Source organism: Hippocampus zosterae, chromosome 10 (assembly GCF_025434085.1).
Source record: "Hippocampus zosterae strain Florida chromosome 10, ASM2543408v3, whole genome shotgun sequence".
NCBI classification, from domain to species: Eukaryota; Metazoa; Chordata; class Actinopteri; order Syngnathiformes; family Syngnathidae; genus Hippocampus; species Hippocampus zosterae.
In genome coordinates, this window is record NC_067460.1 from 20238436 (window position 1) to 20259877 (window position 21442).

At 43.3% G+C, this 21442-nt stretch overlaps 2 protein-coding genes across 4 annotated transcripts; one reads left to right on the top strand and one right to left on the bottom strand.

Annotated features, from left to right (window-relative positions):
• Positions 1-103: 103 nt before the first annotated feature.
• On the bottom strand, positions 104-5145 carry pdcd10a (programmed cell death 10a). Of its 3 annotated transcripts, none has more exons than XM_052078283.1 (8): positions 4998-5145; positions 3593-3759; positions 3224-3277; positions 3019-3136; positions 2481-2607; positions 1420-1498; positions 1246-1328; positions 104-830 (listed from the first exon to the last, which is right to left on the bottom strand). In XM_052078283.1, the coding sequence occupies exons 2-8, from the start codon at positions 3671-3673 to the stop codon at positions 749-751; spliced, it is 624 nt and encodes a 207-aa protein (XP_051934243.1). In that variant the 5' UTR covers positions 3674-3759; positions 4998-5145; the 3' UTR covers positions 104-748. The 3 variants fall into 3 exon arrangements, with proteins under 3 accessions (XP_051934243.1, XP_051934245.1, XP_051934244.1); XM_052078285.1 differs by having other exon boundaries at positions 3593-3752; positions 4998-5144; XM_052078284.1 differs by having other exon boundaries at positions 4910-5047.
• serpini1 (serpin peptidase inhibitor, clade I (neuroserpin), member 1) lies at positions 4800-21387 on the top strand. The gene is made up of 10 exons (XM_052078266.1): positions 4800-4949; positions 5939-6062; positions 14743-15024; positions 15241-15471; positions 15546-15740; positions 17990-18194; positions 18629-18725; positions 19243-19339; positions 20378-20467; positions 20620-21387. Exons 3-10 carry the CDS (start codon positions 14757-14759, stop codon positions 20694-20696), a joined length of 1260 nt encoding a protein of 419 aa, XP_051934226.1. The 5' UTR covers positions 4800-4949; positions 5939-6062; positions 14743-14756; the 3' UTR covers positions 20697-21387.
• Positions 21388-21442: the final 55 nt, after the last annotated feature.

Consider the following 21442-nt stretch of genomic DNA (forward strand, 5'->3'; position numbering starts at 1 on the left):
AGCAACCTAACAGCGGTCGTAGATAATCTGCAACTGATTAAGATCGTGTTTCACAACAACACAGAACCTCAAATTGGATAGCAACAAACGGGGACGGTAAAGGTCAATGTCAAGTCACTTTATTCACTGGGGGGGGGGGAAAAAAAAGTTGACTAAAGTGCTTATAAGGGAGATGAAATCAAGAGTATTTTTAGCATGATTGGACAGTGAATAAATGAACAATAGAAAGCAGCGGGATCACAAATAACAATGCTGAGCAAGTCGACAAATAATTTGCTCATTTCTCACACAGCGGTCAGAAATCAATCCAGTGTGCAGAATTTCCTTCAAAAAGGCGACGAGAGAATTTCTCTTCGGGGCAATGAAAGTACAGCTTGGAGATTTTCGACGTAATTAATAGGAAATGTCTCTTGTGGTCAAAACCAGTTAGCGCGGTGCTATGAATAATACATGAAAGACAAGGCCTGGTAGTGTCCAGCAATTTTCTTACGTGCTAGGTGCGAGGGAATAACATCCAAGGGATGTGTACTTGACTTTGTCGGCAAGAACGCAATTGACTACTTTTTTTAATGCTTTGTTCCTTCCAAGAAACCCATGAAAAGAAGAGATATATTCTCCATGTCGCAGGAGGTACAAAAAAAACGCTAAGCAATGAAGTACAACAACAATAAAAGAGCAAAATAAAAATCACGTCATCAACAAGGTTTGCCCTCCCGATCCTCCACTATGGCTGCGTCATCTCAGGCTTCTATGTCGCCATCTTGAAGGCCTCCAGTATCATGTTTATTTGGTGGGTGAGCCGGTTGGCACTGACAAACACGTTGAGCACCCTGAGAGCGAGCATGACAGAAAGACAAGGACACGCGTGTCTGTCATCGTGCAGAGAAACCATGGCAACAATATTGATCCGGGAAACACTTTGATCTGCCTGGAAAGGGAGAATGTCGGGCTTCAGAGAAAACAAGCCGGCGTGAATCCGCTGGAAATGGGTCAAAGGAATTATTCAGGAAGGGGGGATTGAATAGAAAGCAAGACTCTGATCAAACGACAAGCATTTTGCGTGGCGGCGACAGCTTGTGTGTACCCGCTGACAAGTGCAGCTCTTAAATGATGGGAGTTGCGCAGGAGTGGGGGGCGGGGGGGTGGCTTGGACTCAACGTGCGGGTAAGGCTCGGGGAGAACCAAAGAGAAAGAATGATTGTAAAAAGTCCTAACACAGCAAATAGACATGAAGTAGCATCTTACTTTGCATCTTTGAAGAAGGTTTTGAGAGCGTCGCTGAAACTCTTGGAGTATTTCACAAAGTCTTTCTTCTGCTGTTCCAGCGCCTAACACACACACACAACCTTTTCAGCTCTGTTTGTTTCGAAAACAGCGTCTGGGAAAATGATTTTTCCCCATCATTTCATCGATACTTACCTGTCTGTTTTGATACTGGTACCTCCTGAAGATGGTATTAACGATGTCTAGCAACTCTTTGATGGCACTGGCAATGTCTCTGGAGGAACAACAAACAAAGAGCAACAAGAATACATTTGAAAATCTCTTTGTTCTCCAGGTTGGTTGAATATGAATTAAGTGGCAAGATCCGTTCATTTTCATCACTTTTAGTAAGAGGCCTTTTGGCCTCTTGTCGACTAAAAATGACACCACAGTTGCTCACAGCTCAGGAAATGACCAATGACGGCTCATCTTCAGTCACATGACCAAACTCAGAAAACGTGAGTTGTTTCTGTGCCGGCCAGCCAAAATCACTTCATCACGGGAAACCGGTCCCATGGTGTTGTGGACAACTGCTTTTCAATGCCAACACACCGATAAATCTACGGTAAATATAACTTCAATTTGGGGCGAGATTGGATTCATTCTATTTCATTACTTTCAATGGGAAATCAGTTTGGTTTATAAACATTCTACTGATCCACAAAAACGTACCTCATGGGTCTTTGTGCTCTTTCTGAAATGTACTCAAATGCTACAAATTGCAGCTTGAGTCCTGGGTGATGGGAACATCACACATTGGTCCCAAAAGAAGTATGCTATAGTGAGACATCTGCAGAGGAGCTAAATTTAGCCTGAGTTGTTAGCATAAGAAAATCGGAATGTCTTTGATGTATCTGCACGCATTTCAAAATCTTATCACCTGTTAGCCTGAAAGATGAGTTTGGGGGGAGAGCCAGGGGTGGGGGAAGTATTACTTGTGGTTCTTGCTAATCGTGGTGGGGCTTGGTTTAAATCCCCCGCAAATGCCTGGAATCAGCGCAATTTCAAATTTGTTGAAGGAAATATTTGAACTGCCCTGCGATTTGCTAGCAACCAGTTCGGGGTGTCTCCCGCCTACTACCCGAAGACAGCTCGGATAGGCTCCAGCATGCCCCGCGATTGTTGTGAGGATAAGTGGATCAGAAAATGGATGGGTGAAACATTTGAACTAAGTGGAAAAAGATGTCTAGTTAATCACAACCATTCATCGGTCTCACTTGATGGTCTGTAGGAACCCCACTCTGTCATTGATCTCATCAGGTATGGTGCTGAGGATGTGTTTAAGAGAATGGGACCTCTCATTCAACTCTTGGAACTCTGGCTCCTGCCTCTCAATTCGAAACTCTGACAAAACAGATAAGACCAAATCAGTTTCCTCAACTGTACAATATAAGAGCACACATTTTAGTTATGAATAACGCCATGCAGAAAGCAAAGAAAATTGAATAGTGGATACAGGATTAACCGTACCCTGAAAAGACGAACAAAAAAAAAAGCTTTTGGATATGTTTTTTTAAAAAAAACGAAGAGTGTGTATGCGAGGGTGTTAATTGCTCAAATCAATCACTGCGCCGCACAAAGAACTGAATCACATGCAAGAAGGGAAGGAAGTGGGAAAAGTTGATTTGTGGAGAAACAGCTCTCCCCAGTGGACATTTTAAGTACTACAGCACACACACTCCAGCAGGCAACAAGCACGCTGAGCGAGAACTATATTCTGATTGCGGTGTTAGTGATGCGCGCACTTTAGCTTACCTTTCACATCGGCAGCAGCCATGCGAAGTAGGCACTCATTATAATTGATTTTCAGGTTCTTCTTCTTAAGTAGTTTCAGCACAAAGTCTTCTGTCACGCCGGGGTTCTCCTCCTCTGCCTTGAAATGATCATGAAGAGAAGCTTTTGAGCAAAAATGCCAATCAATCCCATAAATTATGAATATAGTAACATTTTTTGAAATTACCTTTATAAAGGCTGCACGCAATGTCTGCGCTGCTGACAGGTTGACTTTGTCCAACTGCAAGTCATCACAAATAACACATCAGGCAGAAATCTTCGGAGCATTTTAAATCTCTTTTTAAAACGCTCATTGTTTTCAAATAAACCAAAAAAAAAGAAACGTTTTTTTTCTCATAGTGGCAGTTGCATATTTAGGTTTTACACAGTTTTGTACCACTGCCTTTTTTAAATATTACTTGCAATTCGTTTGACAACAAAGTTGTACCTGACTTGACTTGATTGTGTTTTTGAGTGCAGAGGAAGATGCCATTTTAGAGAAGTTTCTTTATGTGTGGAATCAAACATGAAAAGCCCCCCCACCCCCTCATCATACCTGGTCAAAGACAGGGTACATCACCATGTACAGAGCCATGACTGAAGTGGTGCTGCTGGCATCTTTCCTGAAGTACTCCATGGTCGTCGTCAACCAATTAAGGGAACTTGGGGTACACGTGCGTGGCCGGCAATGCCACTTTCGCTGTGTCCAACCCCTCCTGCAGACTTGACAGCAGGTGAGGAGAACAAGATTCAAAGAAGTAAAATGAGGAATGGACATCAGGTGGGACATGATCGTTAAGTGGAACCAAATTCATATGTTATTTTACACTTTTTAGAAGTAAAAAACATGCCAATTTTGCTGGGGGTGGAGGGTATGTATTTACATCTGAAGCATGAAGGTCAAAACGTTCAAGGGAACCAAAACGTTTACAAGCCACTGAGATACACAGTAGATCTAAGTCAAGGTTTAGTTTCATTTTGACATATAGATTGCAGTCCATTATCAGTGCAACAATTGGGTCAACTCCCATTTCCATGATGGCTGCACACATGAAACCAGGCTTCACCTCCAGCAAAAACAATTCAGGAAATGAGGTTCAGAGATTGACTGAAGACTCGGGAAGTAGGGCTTCAGCTTGGGTGCCAGTGCATCTTCTAAGTGAATGCTATCATCTTTCGTGAAATATTGTTAGATGTGAGTGACATTTGGAATAAATTCAAATTTCTGGAAAAACAACATATTCGGAATAAGTAATCATTGCCTTTTAACATCAGCTAGATATTAATGCATCCATAAATTTAAAAATAATTCACGTTCAAAAATGACAAAATAATGACTCGTCAATAGTTCAACTTAACGGCATTTTCATGATGTGGATTGTTTCGTTCTCCAAAAGGGACACATTGTTACTGTTAAGAACAAATCGGATACGTTCTGTACATTGTGTGACTGTTCATCAAAGTACATAGCCTGAAACGTTTCACTTAGGTGGGGCTGCGGATAAAACGACACACCTCAAGTCGACCTATCGTGACACATGATTTGGGAACAAAGCCAACGATTAAATCATGCCGACAAGTAATTATTACACATGATCTGGACAAAAAGATGTCTGATTGTTGGCAGAGGTAGTCATAAAAACCCGTTTCCATGGCTTATTTTTCGAGTCACCTCTGCCTTGTCTATCCTGAAACGGACTCTATGTGGGCATTTCCAAACATACTGTATATCAAACGCCCCTTCATGTTTAACACTTAGATAAGAAAGGCAAGAAGGCGGTTCATATCAACGGTGAAGAACGGTTGGTCTACTGTCAAGAAAATTAGCAGTTTAGCAGGTGATTCCAAGTCAGTATTCGGACGGCGTACGTACTACCAACTAGTCATAAGCAAACTTGACAGGAACCAGGAAGGTAGGACACGACTCAAAGTAGTGGAAGCTTTGACCAACTATAGCACACCTCCTTGCTGACTTCTGTGTTGGGAAGTTTGTTTCTTCGCAAATCTGTCGAGCTGGGGAGGGCGATGTCGGTTGCTGTGCTCGTTGTAAGTGCGACAGGTTGTAGTTCTCTCACTCGGTCTCTTCTTTTCTGTACGAAGGTATTTAACCGTCTACGGAACTACAAATCCCAAACAGCGTCTAAAAGCGGAAATGCTCTCACTGCTGCATTCAAGTGAGAATCGGGTATTTAAATACAGCAGCGCAAAACACGGTTTCATTGAGTGGTTGATGGTAAAAACGCAAGCGAAATTCGTTAGCTTAGGGTATTTATAAGCACAATTAAGTCAAGATACCCACCCCGCCCAACTGTTGCTGTCAGTCCTCCCAATGACTATTTGTATTGACGTTTTCAGACTCCGCTTTTGTTCTTATAAAATGTTTAAAAACGTTCCTGATAGTTGTCTTCAACATCCAAAAATATAAACATCAAATATCGTATAAAATGAATGCGGAATTAAATACGTTTGCGAATCATAGACAGATATATAAAAATCGTCAATAACGCCTTTAGCGCTACATTGTGCGTCATTTTTTCGCCATATTGCATGTGGTAAAGCTGAGCCCATACTGATTCAAATGCCGTTGTGAGATGTACAACAACGAAAGCCACTTCTCGTGGGATTACCTTCTATTGGTAAGGTTTAACAATTATTCTTCATTGTATTTTAATGGGACGATACTGGGAATTTTTTTTTACAATATGAAGTCGTCAATGCACCCCCCCACCCATAATTTCCTCCCCATTATTAATCAAAATCCAGCACAATTCAACAAAACACTTTTAAATTAAATGATAAATACAAAAACTGAGTACACAACCAACATGTAGTTGAAATGAACCTGATCTTTCTTTCAATGTGATACTTTTCGTCGACGTTCTTTGGACCAATGGGCGTGCAGGAGGGCGGGGCTTGTGGCAGAGCAGCATGCAGACGGGTCTGCGGCGTCGGAGGAGAGGAAAGGAGAAGCGGAGGGCTTGCACAGTGCAGACCATCTCAGCCGTCCCAGTGAACGCTGTACATCGGTAAGAACAGTTTGGCACACCAATTCAAACACAATCTCACTATTGATGAAACCGGACTATTTTTTTCGAATAAAAAATGCACTCGTGTAATCTTGAGGAAGCTGCAGTTTCTATAATACTGTCTGAATGCGTAGTGATGCGACTGTGATTCTGCTGTCATGGAATTGTGTGAAGGGGTTGATTTTATAGTGTTGTCAGATGTGGAAGTTTGATAAAAGAGCATGTGGAGACGGAGAAAATCCCGTTTTTAAAATTCATTTTACATAGCCGTGTGCCTTATGAGTTTTTTTGTTATCGGTGACATGGCGTTTCGTTGTTACCGCGCTTTCCCGTTTTATGGTTAAATTTTGTCTTTGCATTCTGAGCATTCGTGTGTTTAAATTACTTGGCAAATAAGTTGTTTGTCTCAATTTAAGAAGCTAATTGGAATATCGTGGTCCTATCCTGTCCCTCACACGCACAAACGCGCGCGCAGACCCTCACGATACACACACGGGATATTTGTTAATCAGGGACGTGCGGTCAGGGGAGGCAGGTGAGGCAGTGCCGCACCTCTGAATGTGCATTGCATTGCGCAATCATCACAAACTGGGTTGATACATGTAACTGGCACGTCCTGCTTGCCGTACATCTGCACATCAGCAATATAACATTTGCAGATACATTTATTTGATCTGCTTTTCCTAAGTCTGGCTAATGTTTTTAAACCATTAAAGTTTAATGTTTTTTGTGACATATTTAGATTTGCTGATGGGAAATAAAACCGCAGTGAAAAGGCATAGGTTGCGGCAGATCGTTCTCTGCCGCAATTAAGAGGGCGTACGTGAGCAAACAGGTACGTTGCGCTCTTCTTCTGTGCAGAGGCGCCAGGCGAGTCAAGTGCGATCCTTTTTTAAATTTGCTACGTCAGACAGCCAAAATGGAAGAAAAGGATTATATATTGAAGCTTAAAAACTTCTCAAAACTGGACTTTCAGTCAAAAGTGGACGTGATTAACACAGGTAGACCAACGCCGGAGTGAAAAGGTTTGCTTCAAACTACGGGACAGCCCGGACAACTTTTCAAACGGAGTGGTAAAGCCGAAAAGAACGGTGATGTGGCTGTCCTTCGAAAACCCGTCTTTACTGTTTTCCCTGCCTTTTGTTCTCAATTTGTCTGGATATTGTGATATAAAAAGCGCAAGGATCGATTTGGCATTGAACGAACAGCGGAGGTTCAACGTTAGCATCCGCAATGCCAAGGTAAGGGAAAACCGAGAGATTGTGAAAGACCTCATTCATGCAACCTGCTTTTTCGCTAAACGGGAGTTGGCATTTCGTGGTCACGACGAGAGGGCAAGCTCTTCTAATCGTGGCGATTATGTAGAACTATCACATGCTTTTGATGAGAAAGATGAGAGGTTAGCTAGACATTTGGACTCATCCAGTGTGCTGTCTGGCTTGTCCAATAGAATACAGAACGATATAATTGAAGCTTTCGGTGATGTGATAATAAATGATCTAAAAAGGGAGATCAATGCTGCCCCATTTGTTTCCATAGAGTTGGACGAGACTACGGATATCACAAACAAAGCACAGATCTGTTATTTTGCGTTGTGTTGCCAAAAGTGAAGTGGACTGTGGTGGTGGAAGCATTTTTAGGATTTGATGATGTAAGTGATGATAGGCGAGCCCCTGCTGTAGCTGCGTATGTCTTGGAAGTGTTGGAGAAAACAGCTGTGTTAAAAAACTAGTAGCGCAAACCTATGATCCCGATCGCTGGGACAATGATACTCAAATGATGGTCACTGGATATGATCGATGGCTGTCAGAAGCACCGACATGCTTTTTTATGAGGGCATTTTCAGTGAAACTGATGCACTTTTTAGAGTGCTGCAAAATAAAGTCATGGACATTGGATATTGTTGTGCGCGAACCCAAGACACCATCGGAGTTGTTGAACGCATGAGACGGGACTTTAACACACTGTATGAGCGATTTGAGCAGAAATGCAGCACACTTGGCCGAAACAACAGTGGAAGAAATCAGTCGGTCAGAGACGAGAGAAAACAAATGTTCGACAAGATTATGGTCAACATCAGTGTTCAGATGAAAGCTAGGTTTGATCATTTTGTGAGCTAGCTTTCCTCGGTTTGGTCAACTGTACAAAATTTAATGATGTCACAACATTTTGATGACGCCAAACTGCAGAGCCTGTCAAAATCTTATAACAAAATAAATGAGTCTAAGAAAAATACAATAGAATATTGTATTTTTACCCATGGGGTCAAATTTTGGATATGAAATAACCAGTAGCCAATTGAATAAGCTACTGTTTTTGGTTGATACATTTGTAAATCTGACACTAAAGGAGTCGGTGCCTCACCAACCATGAACCTCACCGCACGCCACTGTTGTTAATGCTTTCTGCAGGTCCAAATCTGAGAAAAATGTTTTTTGTCCTAGTTAAATATTGAATTAAATAAATTACATTTCATTTAAAATGTATGTAACCTTGAACTGTGTGATGAAATTTGATCAGATCCAGTGTTATTTATCCAATTCAACCAGTATCATAAATGGATGAAAACATGTTGGACTTTTGTTACTTCATATTTTACACTGGAAATCCACCATGCCATATTTAGAATTTTTGTGCAGTGTCCACAAAATTCTCCTTGCATTCAAACCCGCCTACAATTTCAGTACTAATCTCACTTTCACGCATACAGCGGATTAAGATACGGTATGTCTCATCACTCTGTGTCAATCCCATGTGCATTGCAATCAATGTTAATCTTTTCTGATATGTTGCCGGCGCCCTTCTGACCTCTTTTACTGGATTTGTCTTATGCACATTGCCAATGTGTGTGTATCCGTTTGTAACCATGTGTCCTAACCATTTCTTCCAAGCACTGCACTAATTGCATTTCAATAATTAAATGTCTATCAAATCAGCCTTGCAAAACCAAAACAGACAGGCGATGCGCTGGGAGGGGGTTGTTTCCTAAGTGCTAGCAGCAACCAGCATCTTCTAAGTGTGTGTGTGTGCAAGCGTACATTTGCATGTGTGTGTGTGTGTGTGTGTGTGTGTGCGCGCGCGTATGCCAGGCTAATACAGTACACACTTCGCTCTAACAGTCAAGGCCACATTGTCTCAAACATACCACGTACCTTCTTGTGCTGTCATCAAATCCGCTGTGCTCCGCTGCACAACAAACTTTCATCTACCGGTAGGCTTGTCCGCAAATACATCCATGCTGGCGGTTGCTGAATTTGCATCATGCTAAAAATGTGCAGCTCGGACACATGGGAATTTGCATGAAAAAAAAACAATGGAATCCTAAACACGGCGGAGTAGAATTACTTTTTATGTTCGTTAAAATTACAAAACAAAGTAGCGTCACAGAGAGTTAAAAGAAAGAAGTAAATACACTGTGTTTTGGACTGTTTACTTGGTGTACAAACTTTTTTTTTTAAATTACACTCTTTAATTTTGGAAGAGCATATCCTTTGACTGGAAACATTCAATGTTAACTGGGTCCTCCTCCTTAGATTCTTCTTCATCAGTTGATTGTTCCTCTTCAGCATGCATGATGCAGTCATCTACTTTCTATCTCATCATCATGCTCATCATCTACTCCCACTTGAGCGATATGCGCATTCTGGGTGGCACGCTGAGGCGTGTGGGTCTGCATCTTTGAGTGGATTACTTTCGACCTTTGAGGGTCCACTATAAACAGACAGTTATAATGAACTATTGTTCACGGATCAGAAAATGTCATAGCCGTCCGTCATACTTACTGATTTTCATTTGAGTGTTTCCTATCTTAAACCGAGGACCCTCCCCAGTCTTCTTCTTCTCGAGTCACTGTGTATCAATTTTTTAGCTATTTGTAGCATCTTCCCACTCCCCAGTGAACTATTCAAAACACCCTCAACATCACTGCTTCGCCTGAGCATCACATCATCATCTCCCCACCCCCACCCACCCACCCACACCCACACAAACCTTTCCATGTGACCCCAACCGTACTCCAGTCTCCCTAATGTTGGCCAGATTGGGAAATAACCTCGAGTCTTTTCACTCTCGAACCTGTTCCAGATCCACCCTCCAAACTGTCGTCTCATAAGTGAGCAGATGTGTGTGCACGTGTGTGTGTGTGTGTGTGTGTGCAAATACTGACATTTTGACTGACTCACATGTTCACTCAACATTCTTTTACCTTCTGTCAACATCTATCGCTGCGTTTTCCTGCTGCCGGTCAAAGTGTTTGTGCTTCTTGTTATTTGTTCATGCCCCCCCCCCACCTCCCCACACATACACACACACGCACACACACATCAATTTAGCTATTTGTAGCATCTTCACATTCTGCCTCTGCCTCGCGCTGCTGGCTTCTGTTCGTGGGGATTAATAAAGGGTTGTTAACCTTTCTCTTCACCCTCTGTTAAGTGTACAGTGAGTGTTCTGGGACTTACGGCAGGTTCCTCTGCCCATTATGTCATTTTCTAACAAGGGAAGCATCCGGCCATGTCACTGTAATGAGGGCGGGCTGCAGATGGGAAAATTGCCGTCGTCTGATTTGGCTATCACCTGCTTCACGTGCGGAGATAAATGAAGTAGACACTCTTACAGCATGACTTAAATCGAGTTTATTGAATGAAAAATTATGTTAAGAGGTGGAGGTCTTGTGTGTCACCGTTGCTTTTGGAGTCAGTTCTTTCTACTATGCTCGTGGCCGTGAATGGAATGCGCATCCAAACTAGAGCTCATCTCTATTGCAGTTGCAAGAATCATTCACACCGGGTAAAATTCCATTACCAATGAATCCATATGATGCTAAAACCAGGACCTCTTATTTGCGAGGCAGATGTGCTCTACCGCCCAGAGTGTCGCGGCCATCAAGAATAATCGGAGCAATTCTGTTGTTGTTGTTTTTTCCTGCATCAGTCAGATTTAGTGGATGTTTTATAATCAATTTAGGATGTGTTTCTTGTCTGCAATAGCATTGGCATTGTTCGTGAAATTGGAATTAAAAGCACAGCATGACTCAACTATACTGTAGTCTTCCAGGTGTGTAGCCCACCTAAATTGTTGGTTCCGCCACCACAATAATTTTTTTATATGACAATATTCATTCATTCATTCATTCATTCATCTTCCGTACCGCTTGATCCTCACTAGGGTCGCGGGGGGTGCTGGAGCCTATCCCAGCTGTCTCCGGGCAGTAGGCGGGGGACACCCTGAATCGGTTGCCAGCCAATCGCAGGGCACACAGAGACGAACAACCATCCGCGCTCACACTCACACCTAGGGACAATTCAGAGTGTTCAATCAGCCTGCCATGCATATTTTTGGAACGTGGGAGGAAACCGGAGTACCCGGAGAAAACCCACGCAGGCCCGGGGAGAACATGCAAGCTCCACACAGGGAGGCCGGAGCTGGATTCGAACCCGGTACCTCTGCACTGTGAAGCCGACGTGCTAACCACTGGACTACCGGGCCGCCTGACAATATTCAGTAGCAATTTGAATAGTTAAGATCTTAAGGAACATTTGGACACCATTTTGTGCTTTGTAGCTGCTTGTTTTTCTGCGAGACAGGTCTGCGCTTGGGCTCGACAGATACATTTCAGGTGGCCTACTTTACTGCTGTTTTGATCTCCAGGCTTATTTAGAGATGAAACGGTAAAAGCAATTCACTGCAAACATCTGTCGGAACACAACAATGGTTGACCTCATATTTGTTCTGATTTCTCAGCAGTGTTTTTTCCATTGGACTAGGGTTAACCATTTGCCATCGCAAAATCTTTTATCTTATTTACATTAAGGGCAACATTTTAAGTAAAACGATCTAACGCGATAAGATGAATGATACAATCATCATTCCGATGTGAGTTGCGTATTCGTTTTTAAATAATCATAAACAGTCACATAGGGCGGCCCGGTAGTCCAGTGGTTAGCACGTAAGCTTCACAGTGCAGAGGTACCGGGTTCGATTCCAGCTCCGGCCTCCCTGTGTGGAGTTTGCATGTTCTCCCCGGGCCTGCGTGGGTTTTCTCCGGGTGCTCCGGTTTCCTCCCACATTCCAAAAACATGCGTGGCAGGCTGATTGAACACTCTAAATTGTCCCTAGGTGTGAGTGCGAATGGTTGTTCGTTTCTGTGTGCCCTGCGATTGGCTGGCAACCGATTCAGGGTGTCCCCCGCCTACTGCCCGAAGACAGCTGGGATAGGCTCCAGCACCACCCGCGACCGTAGTGAGGATCAAGCGGCTCGGAAGATGAATGAACAGTCACATATGTGTCAAAAGTGGCTAACGTAGCTAATGGCTATATCATAAAATATGAAAACAATTAGACATTGTAGTTTCCCTTTGAGTGACAAAGTGTATGCTGATGCAGGAGTTGTTTAAAAAAAAAAACATCACAAAATCAATACACCCTCCCAGCATTGATTCTTTGCCCATATATTACCCAAATACTGCATATTGTCATGCATGGCTGTATAAATACTGTATAGGGCAGTATTATGGCCCACTCTCCCCAAAAATGTGGCCAGACAATGGTTCTCAACTTGAGAGTTATTCGGGAGCAACCGCTAGACACAGCAAGTCATTTAAACCAACAGCGACTTTCACACTGACTTCCCCGTAAATTGGAACATCAGACAAAGGCATCATGGCAGATTTATTCACCTGTTCCCTTAACGTGGAGCTCACCAAAACAGGCTGCGTGTTTTGCCTCTGTGACTACGCGTGCTGAAATGATTGCGGAGTGACGTGAGTGACAATTGCTTTCACCGCAAAATGCCTTCGCCCGTACGTAACTGACACAGGGCGGCTCGATTGAAAAAAGCCGGGGAAAAAAAGGTTGGGGTGGCTCATGTGTAAGGGGGTTGACATTGCGGTTGTAGAAACCAAAAAAAGAAAGCGGCGGCGGGGGGGGGGGGGGGGGGGGGGGGAGTAAATTTCTCCAGGTGAACTTAAATTGAACAGATATTTGTTTGACATTTCGTAAAAGATTGTCTACCACAAAGGGATGTTGGAGAAGAGCGAAAGGTCTTGTGCTGATGAAGCTGACACTTGAGTACATCTCCATCCATCACTTGCTGTTGCCCGGGTAACCTTGGCTTCTGCAGCAAACGTGTAGGTCAAAGTGAATGCGTGTGCATCTGCCCACGTGACCCAGCCGCGTCCCGTGTTCATCCGTGAATTCCCATGGCCTCCGAAAGCATGCACCCTTAACGGTGTAGCGTTTAAATGGCAGGAAGGGATTAGGCCGCTTCCTGACGTCACTTTTTAAGTGAGCAAATGTCAACCGCTGGTTTACGTGTGAGAGATTAGGGACTCCTTTGAAATGCTGCTCAGTTTAAGCGCACAGAATGAATCAAATGGACAAGAAAAGGGGGGAATTTTCCAAATTATTTGATTGCCTTAGACACGACAGAGCAAGATATTCAACAGATGCGGTTGTTTGGTTTCCCTCTTTACCCGCACGTCATGCCGGGAACCTTATCGGAGTACTTCACTTTCTTGTGGACAGTGTGCCACAAGTCAAAAGATCAGAATGTGCTTCCAGAGCCAAACACAAACGCTTATCTCTCCTCGCGTAGGGTCAAGAACTTCCAGTTTTGTTTTTTTTTTTTTTTAATCTAAAATCCTTTGGCTCGAGCCCTTCCGTATCTGGTTCAGGCATATGCCAGCCTTCCACATCGTTGCACTGTACTGACAGCAAGTTTTATTTGTACCTCCAAACAAGGTCGTTCAAATTCTATTTTCTAAATCTGAAGTTACTAGTCGACTGACCGAACAATGATTTGGATTTGTGATGACGTAGAACTATGAGGCTGACGGGCTCGTCACTTTCCCCACTGCTGCTCATTGATAGCACAGATGGGAGGATACTGAGGATTCGCATGAGAGTAAGGCCAAAATCATCAGAATGTGCAGACTCTACGCTGTCATTGAAAGTCTCTGATGCACAGTTGACCAGTTTTTCAATGCAAAATAGTGAAAGAACCAACAGTCAAGCCGATGCAGTGATTCTAACGACAACGAAAGCACTTTGAGTTCATATTTATTTTAATGAAATGCACCACAACTTATCACTGGGAAGTGCTTGCATCCGTCTATCTTTTTTTTTTTTTTTTTATTGAGCACTTGCGATTTCAAATGTGACAGGCAGAGACATGGCTAATGTCTCATGAATTCAGCAATTCCCTTTGTTTTTTTCATTCCCTGCAGTATATTGTTCAGAAGACCCGCAAAGACTTTGCAGATAAAATGCATCTGTTCCAATAAACTGTTTGTGTTCCTTCCCCTCTTTAATTTGGGCCAGTTTACTGCTAATTATAACAAATTGACGGCCGTTGTCCTACACAGCCGGCGCGCCGGGTGATTGACTGCCAAATCGTCCATAAAAAGTCGAGTGTAACCTCTTTTGCTTACTCTCTTTTTTTGATTGCTTTCTCCTCTCATCCATCAACCTTCTGCCCTTCATGAATTTATTTTATTTTTTTACAATATCCATCCTTTATCTCTCACGAACTCACAATATTGTTATTCCCGCTTTCTTAATAAATAATCTTGGCATCACTCCATTCTTCTGCCCCCCACCGCTTTGGCCTTCCAATCGCATGATTTCTCCCCCTGATCCACTCTGCATCTTCATTTCAATCTGCATCTTTTTTCCTTTTCAGCTATCATCGCAGCAATGTTGATCCTGGACACTTCATCCCCTCTCCTCCTGCTCTCCATCCTGTTGCTGGGCTACAGTTGCCGTGCGGCGGACATTCCAGAGGACACGACATCAGAATTCTCTGTCAGACTGTACCATCGGCTGCAGGCGACGGGGGGTCAAGACAACATTGTTTTCTCCCCATTGAGCGTGGCCCTGGCCTTGGGCATGCTGGAGCTCGGAGCCAGGGGGACATCGCTCGAGGAAATCCGGCAGGCTTTAGGATTTGACAACCTGCTGCCAGGTGACAAAAATATTTCTCTAACTTGTATGTTGTATGTAGAGAGCCAAAGTTGCTTTAACTCATCCATCCATCCACCTAACCATTCTCTGTATCGCTTATCCTCATTCGGGTCAAGGGGCCTTACTATAACTATACCCCCCCCTCCAAGTCAGTCAGACATGTTTTTCCTCCTCCATAGCACTTCCTTTGCTACATGAACGTGCGTGTGCCCCCCAGGTGCGGAGTTCTCTTTGCTCCAGAACTTGACGGCAGCGCTATCCGAGGATGACACCCAATACACGGTCCGCTTGGCCAATAGTCTCTTCCTACAGGAAGGCATCGCCTTCAACCCCGAGCTCCTGCATCTGATGCAGAAATTTTTTCGAGCCCATCTTTACGCCGTTGACTTCAGCCAGTCAGCGGCTGTCGCAGAACAGATCAACAGCTGGGTGGAGAATCAGACCGAGAGTGAGTAACAAAAGGAGACCGTTAGCCTCGCTTGGCTTTTCCGAGCATCCGCTCAATAATCGATTTCCTCGCAGGTAAGATCCGCAACCTTCTGTCTGCCGAGGACTTCAGCAGCCTGACTCGTCTGACCATGGTTAACGGCATCTACTTCAGAGGATCCTGGAAAAATCAGTTCAGGCCGGAAAACACTAGAACCTTCTCCTTCAGCAGAGACGATGGTTCAGAAGTCCAGACGCTCATGATGTACCAACAGGGAGACTTCTCCTATGGTAAGGACAAAAGCTGATCATCACTCATGATCGAGAACCGCCTGTACATTTCTCTGTCTTTCATCTCTCATGTTTGCTCATGTTGTGCTGATCACCACCAGTCAAGCGCATGAGAAACGGTTTTGATGTGTAGGAGGGGGGGGGTTGTTTGTTTGTTTCGTATTGGTTTATCATGCAGCTGAACAAGAAAAAAAATATCACAAATTTTCACAACAGTTTGTGCAGGATAAAAAATAATAATTTAGTTCTGGTATCATGGGGATAAGAATTGGGATCGAAAAATATACCAGTTTAGGAATTGTCAAGATACCAGAAAGTTTATTACTAACAAATGAATGGATAAACCATTCAAAAATACATTGTTACAGGAATTCTTTTGTGTTTGTTGTGCCACAAAAATCACAAATGGCAGCGGCCATCTTTGAAAATAAGTTAGTGACTCAAGACAGTCTAAATCAGGGGTGCCCAAACTTTTTGGATCGAAGATCTACTTTTTGATCAACTCACCTCACGGGATCTACCCTTACCGGCGCGCGCACGCACACACACACAAATTAAAGATTTACCTGCTTTATTTTATTTTTTAAATATTTTTTTTGTGAAAATGAGACTGATTGGTGTGCAGTGTATATTAACACAAAAAATATATTACTAACATGTACAAAGACACACAAATGGTTGTTTGTTTTTTTTCCTCTCGGCACTCCTCGGATCTACTTGGGACCTGTCTTAGATCTACCGGTAGATCAGGATCTACCTAATGGGCACCGCTGGACTCTAAACAATACAAAATTCTTTCCATAGATCATATGAATGAAAGTGTACTTTCTCTTTTTAAATCATGTTGTCGATAGCTGCCAGAGGATATGACATCAACCTCTCACTGCAACGCTTCTAAAGTTAGCGCATCCGCTCTATTTTGGTGCACCGAGACACTGGCAAACAAACGCCAACGTTTGCAGGCTGCTCACATACTGATGTGCGCGAGCCTGTTTGTTTGCAGGGAAATGGCCGTGAATGTGTGTGAGCTTTGAAGAAGCGAGGGACGGCTCAGTGGGAAAAAAGGGCTGTGTTTTCATTTTCATTTTTTTGTACGAAGATTGTGCTGTGTTAAAGTTGAAACGCCTCCCCCCCGGTCTCTGGCGCAATGTTGCCTCATTTCAGCAAGTTAATGGGAGGGTGGGTGTTCAAAGTCAAGCATTAAACTTTATTGGGTTTTTTTTTACTCTCTCTTGTTTCTTTTACCCTCTGCTACTATGAAATGGTATCTTATCAGTAAGCCTCGCCACATAATTTAACGTCCTTTAACATGACAAAGGTAAGTATGATGTTGATGGCTTCTCGCTGTGATCTCACCCATTCACATAATCATACGTGGGTGCACCAGTTGACTCTTTCTTTTCTAAAGGAACCTAACTCGTGCTGAATGGAAGCAGTTTTCTACAGTTTTTTGAAGAGCAAATTAAGTTTGAGTGCTCCAAGTGCAGCGTGACTGTTTTTAAGTAGAATTTAAACGGCCTCACAAGCTGTAATCAGTGTTCCCAAAGAGGTGTTCATCTGCGCCGGTTCCTAGTCAGGGAACTCGCAAACCGAGTAAAGCGGTGTCATGCTTTTGCTCTGTCTATGTTCCTTGTTTCAGCTTCAACTGGAGTGGAGGGCGTGCCTCTCCTGCTTTTGAATTTTGCCTTGTTATTCAGGGCTTATTGCGACCATTGATTTCTGTTTAGACTTTGTCGGGGAGGGGGGCGGTTATGAGTTTTTGAGAATAAACGTTTTGTTGTTTGCATTGTGTGTATGTTTGCATTTTGGGGATCCAAAACAGGCGGCCCGGTAGTCTAGTGGTTAGCACGTTGGCTTCACAGTGCAGAGGTACCGCGTTCGATTCCAGCTCCGGCCTCCCTGTGTGGAGTTTGCATGTTCTCCCCGGGCCTGCGTGGGTTTTCTCCAGGTGCTCCGATTTCCTCCCACATTCCAAAAATATGCACGGCAGGCTGATTGAACACTCTAAATTGTCCCTAGGTGTGAGTGTGAGCGTGGATGGTTGTTCGTCTATGTGTGCCCTGCGATTGGCTGGCAACCGATTCAGGGTGGCCCCCGCCTACTGCCCGGAGACGGCTGGGATGGGCTCCAGCACCCCGGGACCCTCGTGAGGATCAAGCGGTACGGAAGATGAATGAATGAAAGAAGGATCCAAAACATATTTCTCTTCTATCCCCCCCACCCCCTCTCCCACACACCCCCATACCCAGGCGAGTTCAGTGATGGCTCCCAGGAAGCTGGCGGTGTTTACCAGGTCTTAGAGATGCCGTACGAGGGGGACGACATGTCCATGATGATCGTCCTGCCTCGGCAGGAAGTGCCGTTGTCTTCTCTGGAGCCCATCATTAAGGCGCCGGTGCTAGAGGAGTGGGCCAACAATGTTAAACGACAGAAAGTGGAAGTCTATCTACCCCGGTAAGAACTCACTCATCTGTGTAATATGCGAGATCTTTCACATGACTCAATATTGTAACAATTTATCCAGGCTGTACTGATGTTTTTTTTTTTTTGGAGGAGGGGGGGGGGGGTGGTCCCATTTGTAAATGTTTGAAGTTGTTGTCATGTTATTTGATCAATATTCCTTCAGATGTGCATGTCATAGCGGCATGCTGTTGTATCGAGCTTTTGTGCTGTGTTATGGTAATATTTCTACGGTTGTAACGGTAGCAACGTGAGAGTGCTAACTTGGGTTAATCCCCACTTAAAGCCCAGCAATGAAATGCACTGCCTGCCACTGGATTTAAACAATACTGCACTTTTTACTGCGCAAGTCGTAGTTGACAAATGTAGAACGAAACTGCACCGTGCTGAGCGAGTTTCCTTCTTCGTAATGTTGTGACATCGTTCAGGTTCAAAGTGGAGCAGAAAATGGACCTTAAAGAAACTCTACAGGAGCTTGGAATAAAGAGCATCTTCTCCAAGGATGCCGATCTCTCTGCTATGACTGGTGAGGTACTCGAGTTAGTGAAACATCGACACATGCTCAATCGAATGAGGTTCAAACTGCGAATTTCTACATTGTGAGCCAATTAAAGGTTTTCTTATCTTAAATTATATCCGATAGCTGCAATAGTGAATCTCTTTTCAAAGTTGCTGCATTGTGTTGATATTCTGCACCGAATTCGTCTCCAGTACTGGCTCAGGTAACCAAGGTAACTGCCGCTGAGTGGGCAGGTTGGAACTGTCGCAACCCTTTGGAAAAAGAGATCCAGTGAGAGAAACAAATGTACAGTCAGCAAGAAATAATCATACGCAACTGCAACGGCATCTTGTTCCAAGGAATTCCTACTGATATGAACGTGCATTATGTTGTGTTCTTCCTGCAGTCAGCTCAGAATGTTTTCTATTTTTTTTGGATTGCGAGGGGTGTGATCCCTGCAGTGCCACTCTCCTGCAGCACACAATGTCTTTGATGGATGTGATCTACGACTACAAGTAACGATTTTTGATTTGTCTTTGTGCCGTTGTTGCAGGTGGGAAGGAGCTTTATATTGGCAGGGCAGTGCAGAAAGCCTACCTGGAGGTGACTGAGGAAGGAGCGGAGGGAGCTGTCGGATCAGGTAGACTATCTTTGCAGTTTAACCCGCCCTGGTACTATAAAGTATTGGAAAAACTGATGTGGTTTTCAGAAGTGGGCCATGTTTAAAAAAAACGTTGCCACGACACCATTCCTTATTCGTCAGCGGCCTTGTCACCTGTCCGTCATCGTCAGTCTCTGTTTTTTTTTTTCCAAGCTGAACCAAACTGTAATCGTCCGTCGTGTTATTTTAACCGCGCTTCAATCATCGCTTTCTGTAAATGTCAACGGTCCGTCTAATGTCAGTCCATCATAATCCAACAGATGCAAAGTCCAATGAGATTAAAATGGTAAATGGTGGGCACTCTTTGTGGAAATACAGTGTGTGTGTGTGTGTGTGTGTGTGTGTGTGTGTGTGTGTGTGTGTGTGTGTGTGTGTGTGTGTGTGTGTATAAATTAAATAATAAATAAAAATAAATAAATGAATAAAACGATTTAAAAAAATAAATTTTAAAAATCCTCTTCTCACCCCCCTCGGTGGTGTCCGTCTATATATATATATATATATATATATATATATATATATAGAGAGAGAGAGAGAGAGAGAGAGAGAGAGAGAGAGAGAGAGAGACGTTTTTCCATTGAAGTGTAGCAAAAAAAAAAAAAGGATATATTGTATGCTTGAAATAAGTTGAAGGGAAATAAATGTGGATCGCTGGGGAAAAAAATCAGCCAACTTGAAGAGACACAATGCAACTTGCCACAAAGACATTGTGGTAGATTAACAAAATGGTGGTGGTTGCTCATCACGTAATATAAAACGAGCAGCTATGAAAAATATTCTTAAAACGATGCTAGCCACACAATTCAAAACAACGTTAACCTATATTTTCCTACATGAAATATGTGTGTGAACATGATCATGTTCAATATTCTCTGCTGATGAAAAAATATAAAATGATACTACATGAATAAAATTAGATTTGGACACGGGCTATTTTGAACGGTAAACATTGTCCTCCTCCTCCCTATCTGGTGGCAAATGTTTTGCTTCAGGGCTTTGTATTTCTCCATCTCACAGGAATGATCGCCCAAACCAGGACTTTGGTGCTGTACCCACAAGTTATGGCCGATCACCCATTCTTCTTCATCATCAGAAATCGGAGAACAGGTTTGTGAGTGCATGTTTGCCTGTGTGACTGTTTGTAACTTGACATTTCATATTGGTTTGTGTAAAAACAGTTAACCATCATGAGTTTGTGTGTGTGTGTGTGTGTGTGTGTGTGTGTGTGTGTGTATGTGTGTGTGTGTGTGTCCCTTCAGGCTCTATCCTCTTCATGGGCAGGGTCCTGACCCCTGAAGTCATCGAGCCTAACGACCATGACTTTGACTCGATGTAACTCCTGGCATGATGTCACTCATTCTCATCCAATCAAATTAATCGCACCTCCTCTATCGTCCCCTGTATTTTATAAAGATATCAAGTATTGATGATGCGATACTGTATCTTGGAAAAAAAGTGTTTTTTGATATAGAAAGGTCTGTGGATGTAAACATACCGAGGATTGAGTAACGGAGAGCAGTCAAATGTGAGTACAGGTTATATTCATGCAGAATCATGTTCTATTTAATCTGCTCTATACACACACACACACACAGATACACACGAATCCACAAGAACATTGGATTCTCTCTCTTTCTATTTGTACCCATGTGTTTCCCTTAAAAGTATTTAACAGTGATCTCTATATGCTCAGTATTTATAGTGGCGAAAACATGGCAATCATCAGTCTTGTTCATCAACATCCTTGAGACTATCATCTATTTATTTTTTTTAACACAGCAGGCACATGATCAAACTGCCGAACAACTATATGCCTTACCACATATGAGTGGTTGATCAAGCCTTGCTTGGCATCTCACAGGTGAGCTGAGGAGACTGCAGAGTTGCCATAGAGACCAACTGAGGCTTGCTGGCACACTGAAAAAAAAGGTCCACTGCACCAATTTTTGGCTGTATATATTTAAAGAGACAATAATACCAGCTGTATACACTCTTATAATCAATAAAGATCAATGATCTTATGCTTAGGCATGTATACTGTATTCTGTGTGATGCGAGATGCCGGACACGTTTTTTCATCCG

What these genes read in the sequence shown, in the direction of transcription:
- pdcd10a (XM_052078283.1), bottom strand. Translation starts at nt 3,673, where the DNA reads ATGGAGTACTTCAGGAAAGATGCCAGCAGCACCACTTCAGTCATGGCT. An exon ending in TGCGTGCAGCCTTTATAAAG is followed by an intron (nt 3,137 to 3,223) that starts GTAATTTCAAAA and finishes GATCATTTCAAG; the next exon opens with GCAGAGGAGGAGAACCCCGG. An exon ending in GGGTTCCTACAGACCATCAA is followed by an intron (nt 1,499 to 2,480) that starts GTGAGACCGATG and finishes TTGTTCCTCCAG; the next exon opens with AGACATTGCCAGTGCCATCA.
- serpini1 (XM_052078266.1), top strand. Translation starts at nt 14,757, where the DNA reads ATGTTGATCCTGGACACTTCATCCCCTCTCCTCCTGCTCTCCATCCTG. An exon ending in ATTTGACAACCTGCTGCCAG is followed by an intron (nt 15,025 to 15,240) that starts GTGACAAAAATA and finishes TGTGCCCCCCAG; the next exon opens with GTGCGGAGTTCTCTTTGCTC. An exon ending in CCGATCTCTCTGCTATGACT is followed by an intron (nt 18,726 to 19,242) that starts GGTGAGGTACTC and finishes TGTCTTTGTGCC; the next exon opens with GTTGTTGCAGGTGGGAAGGA.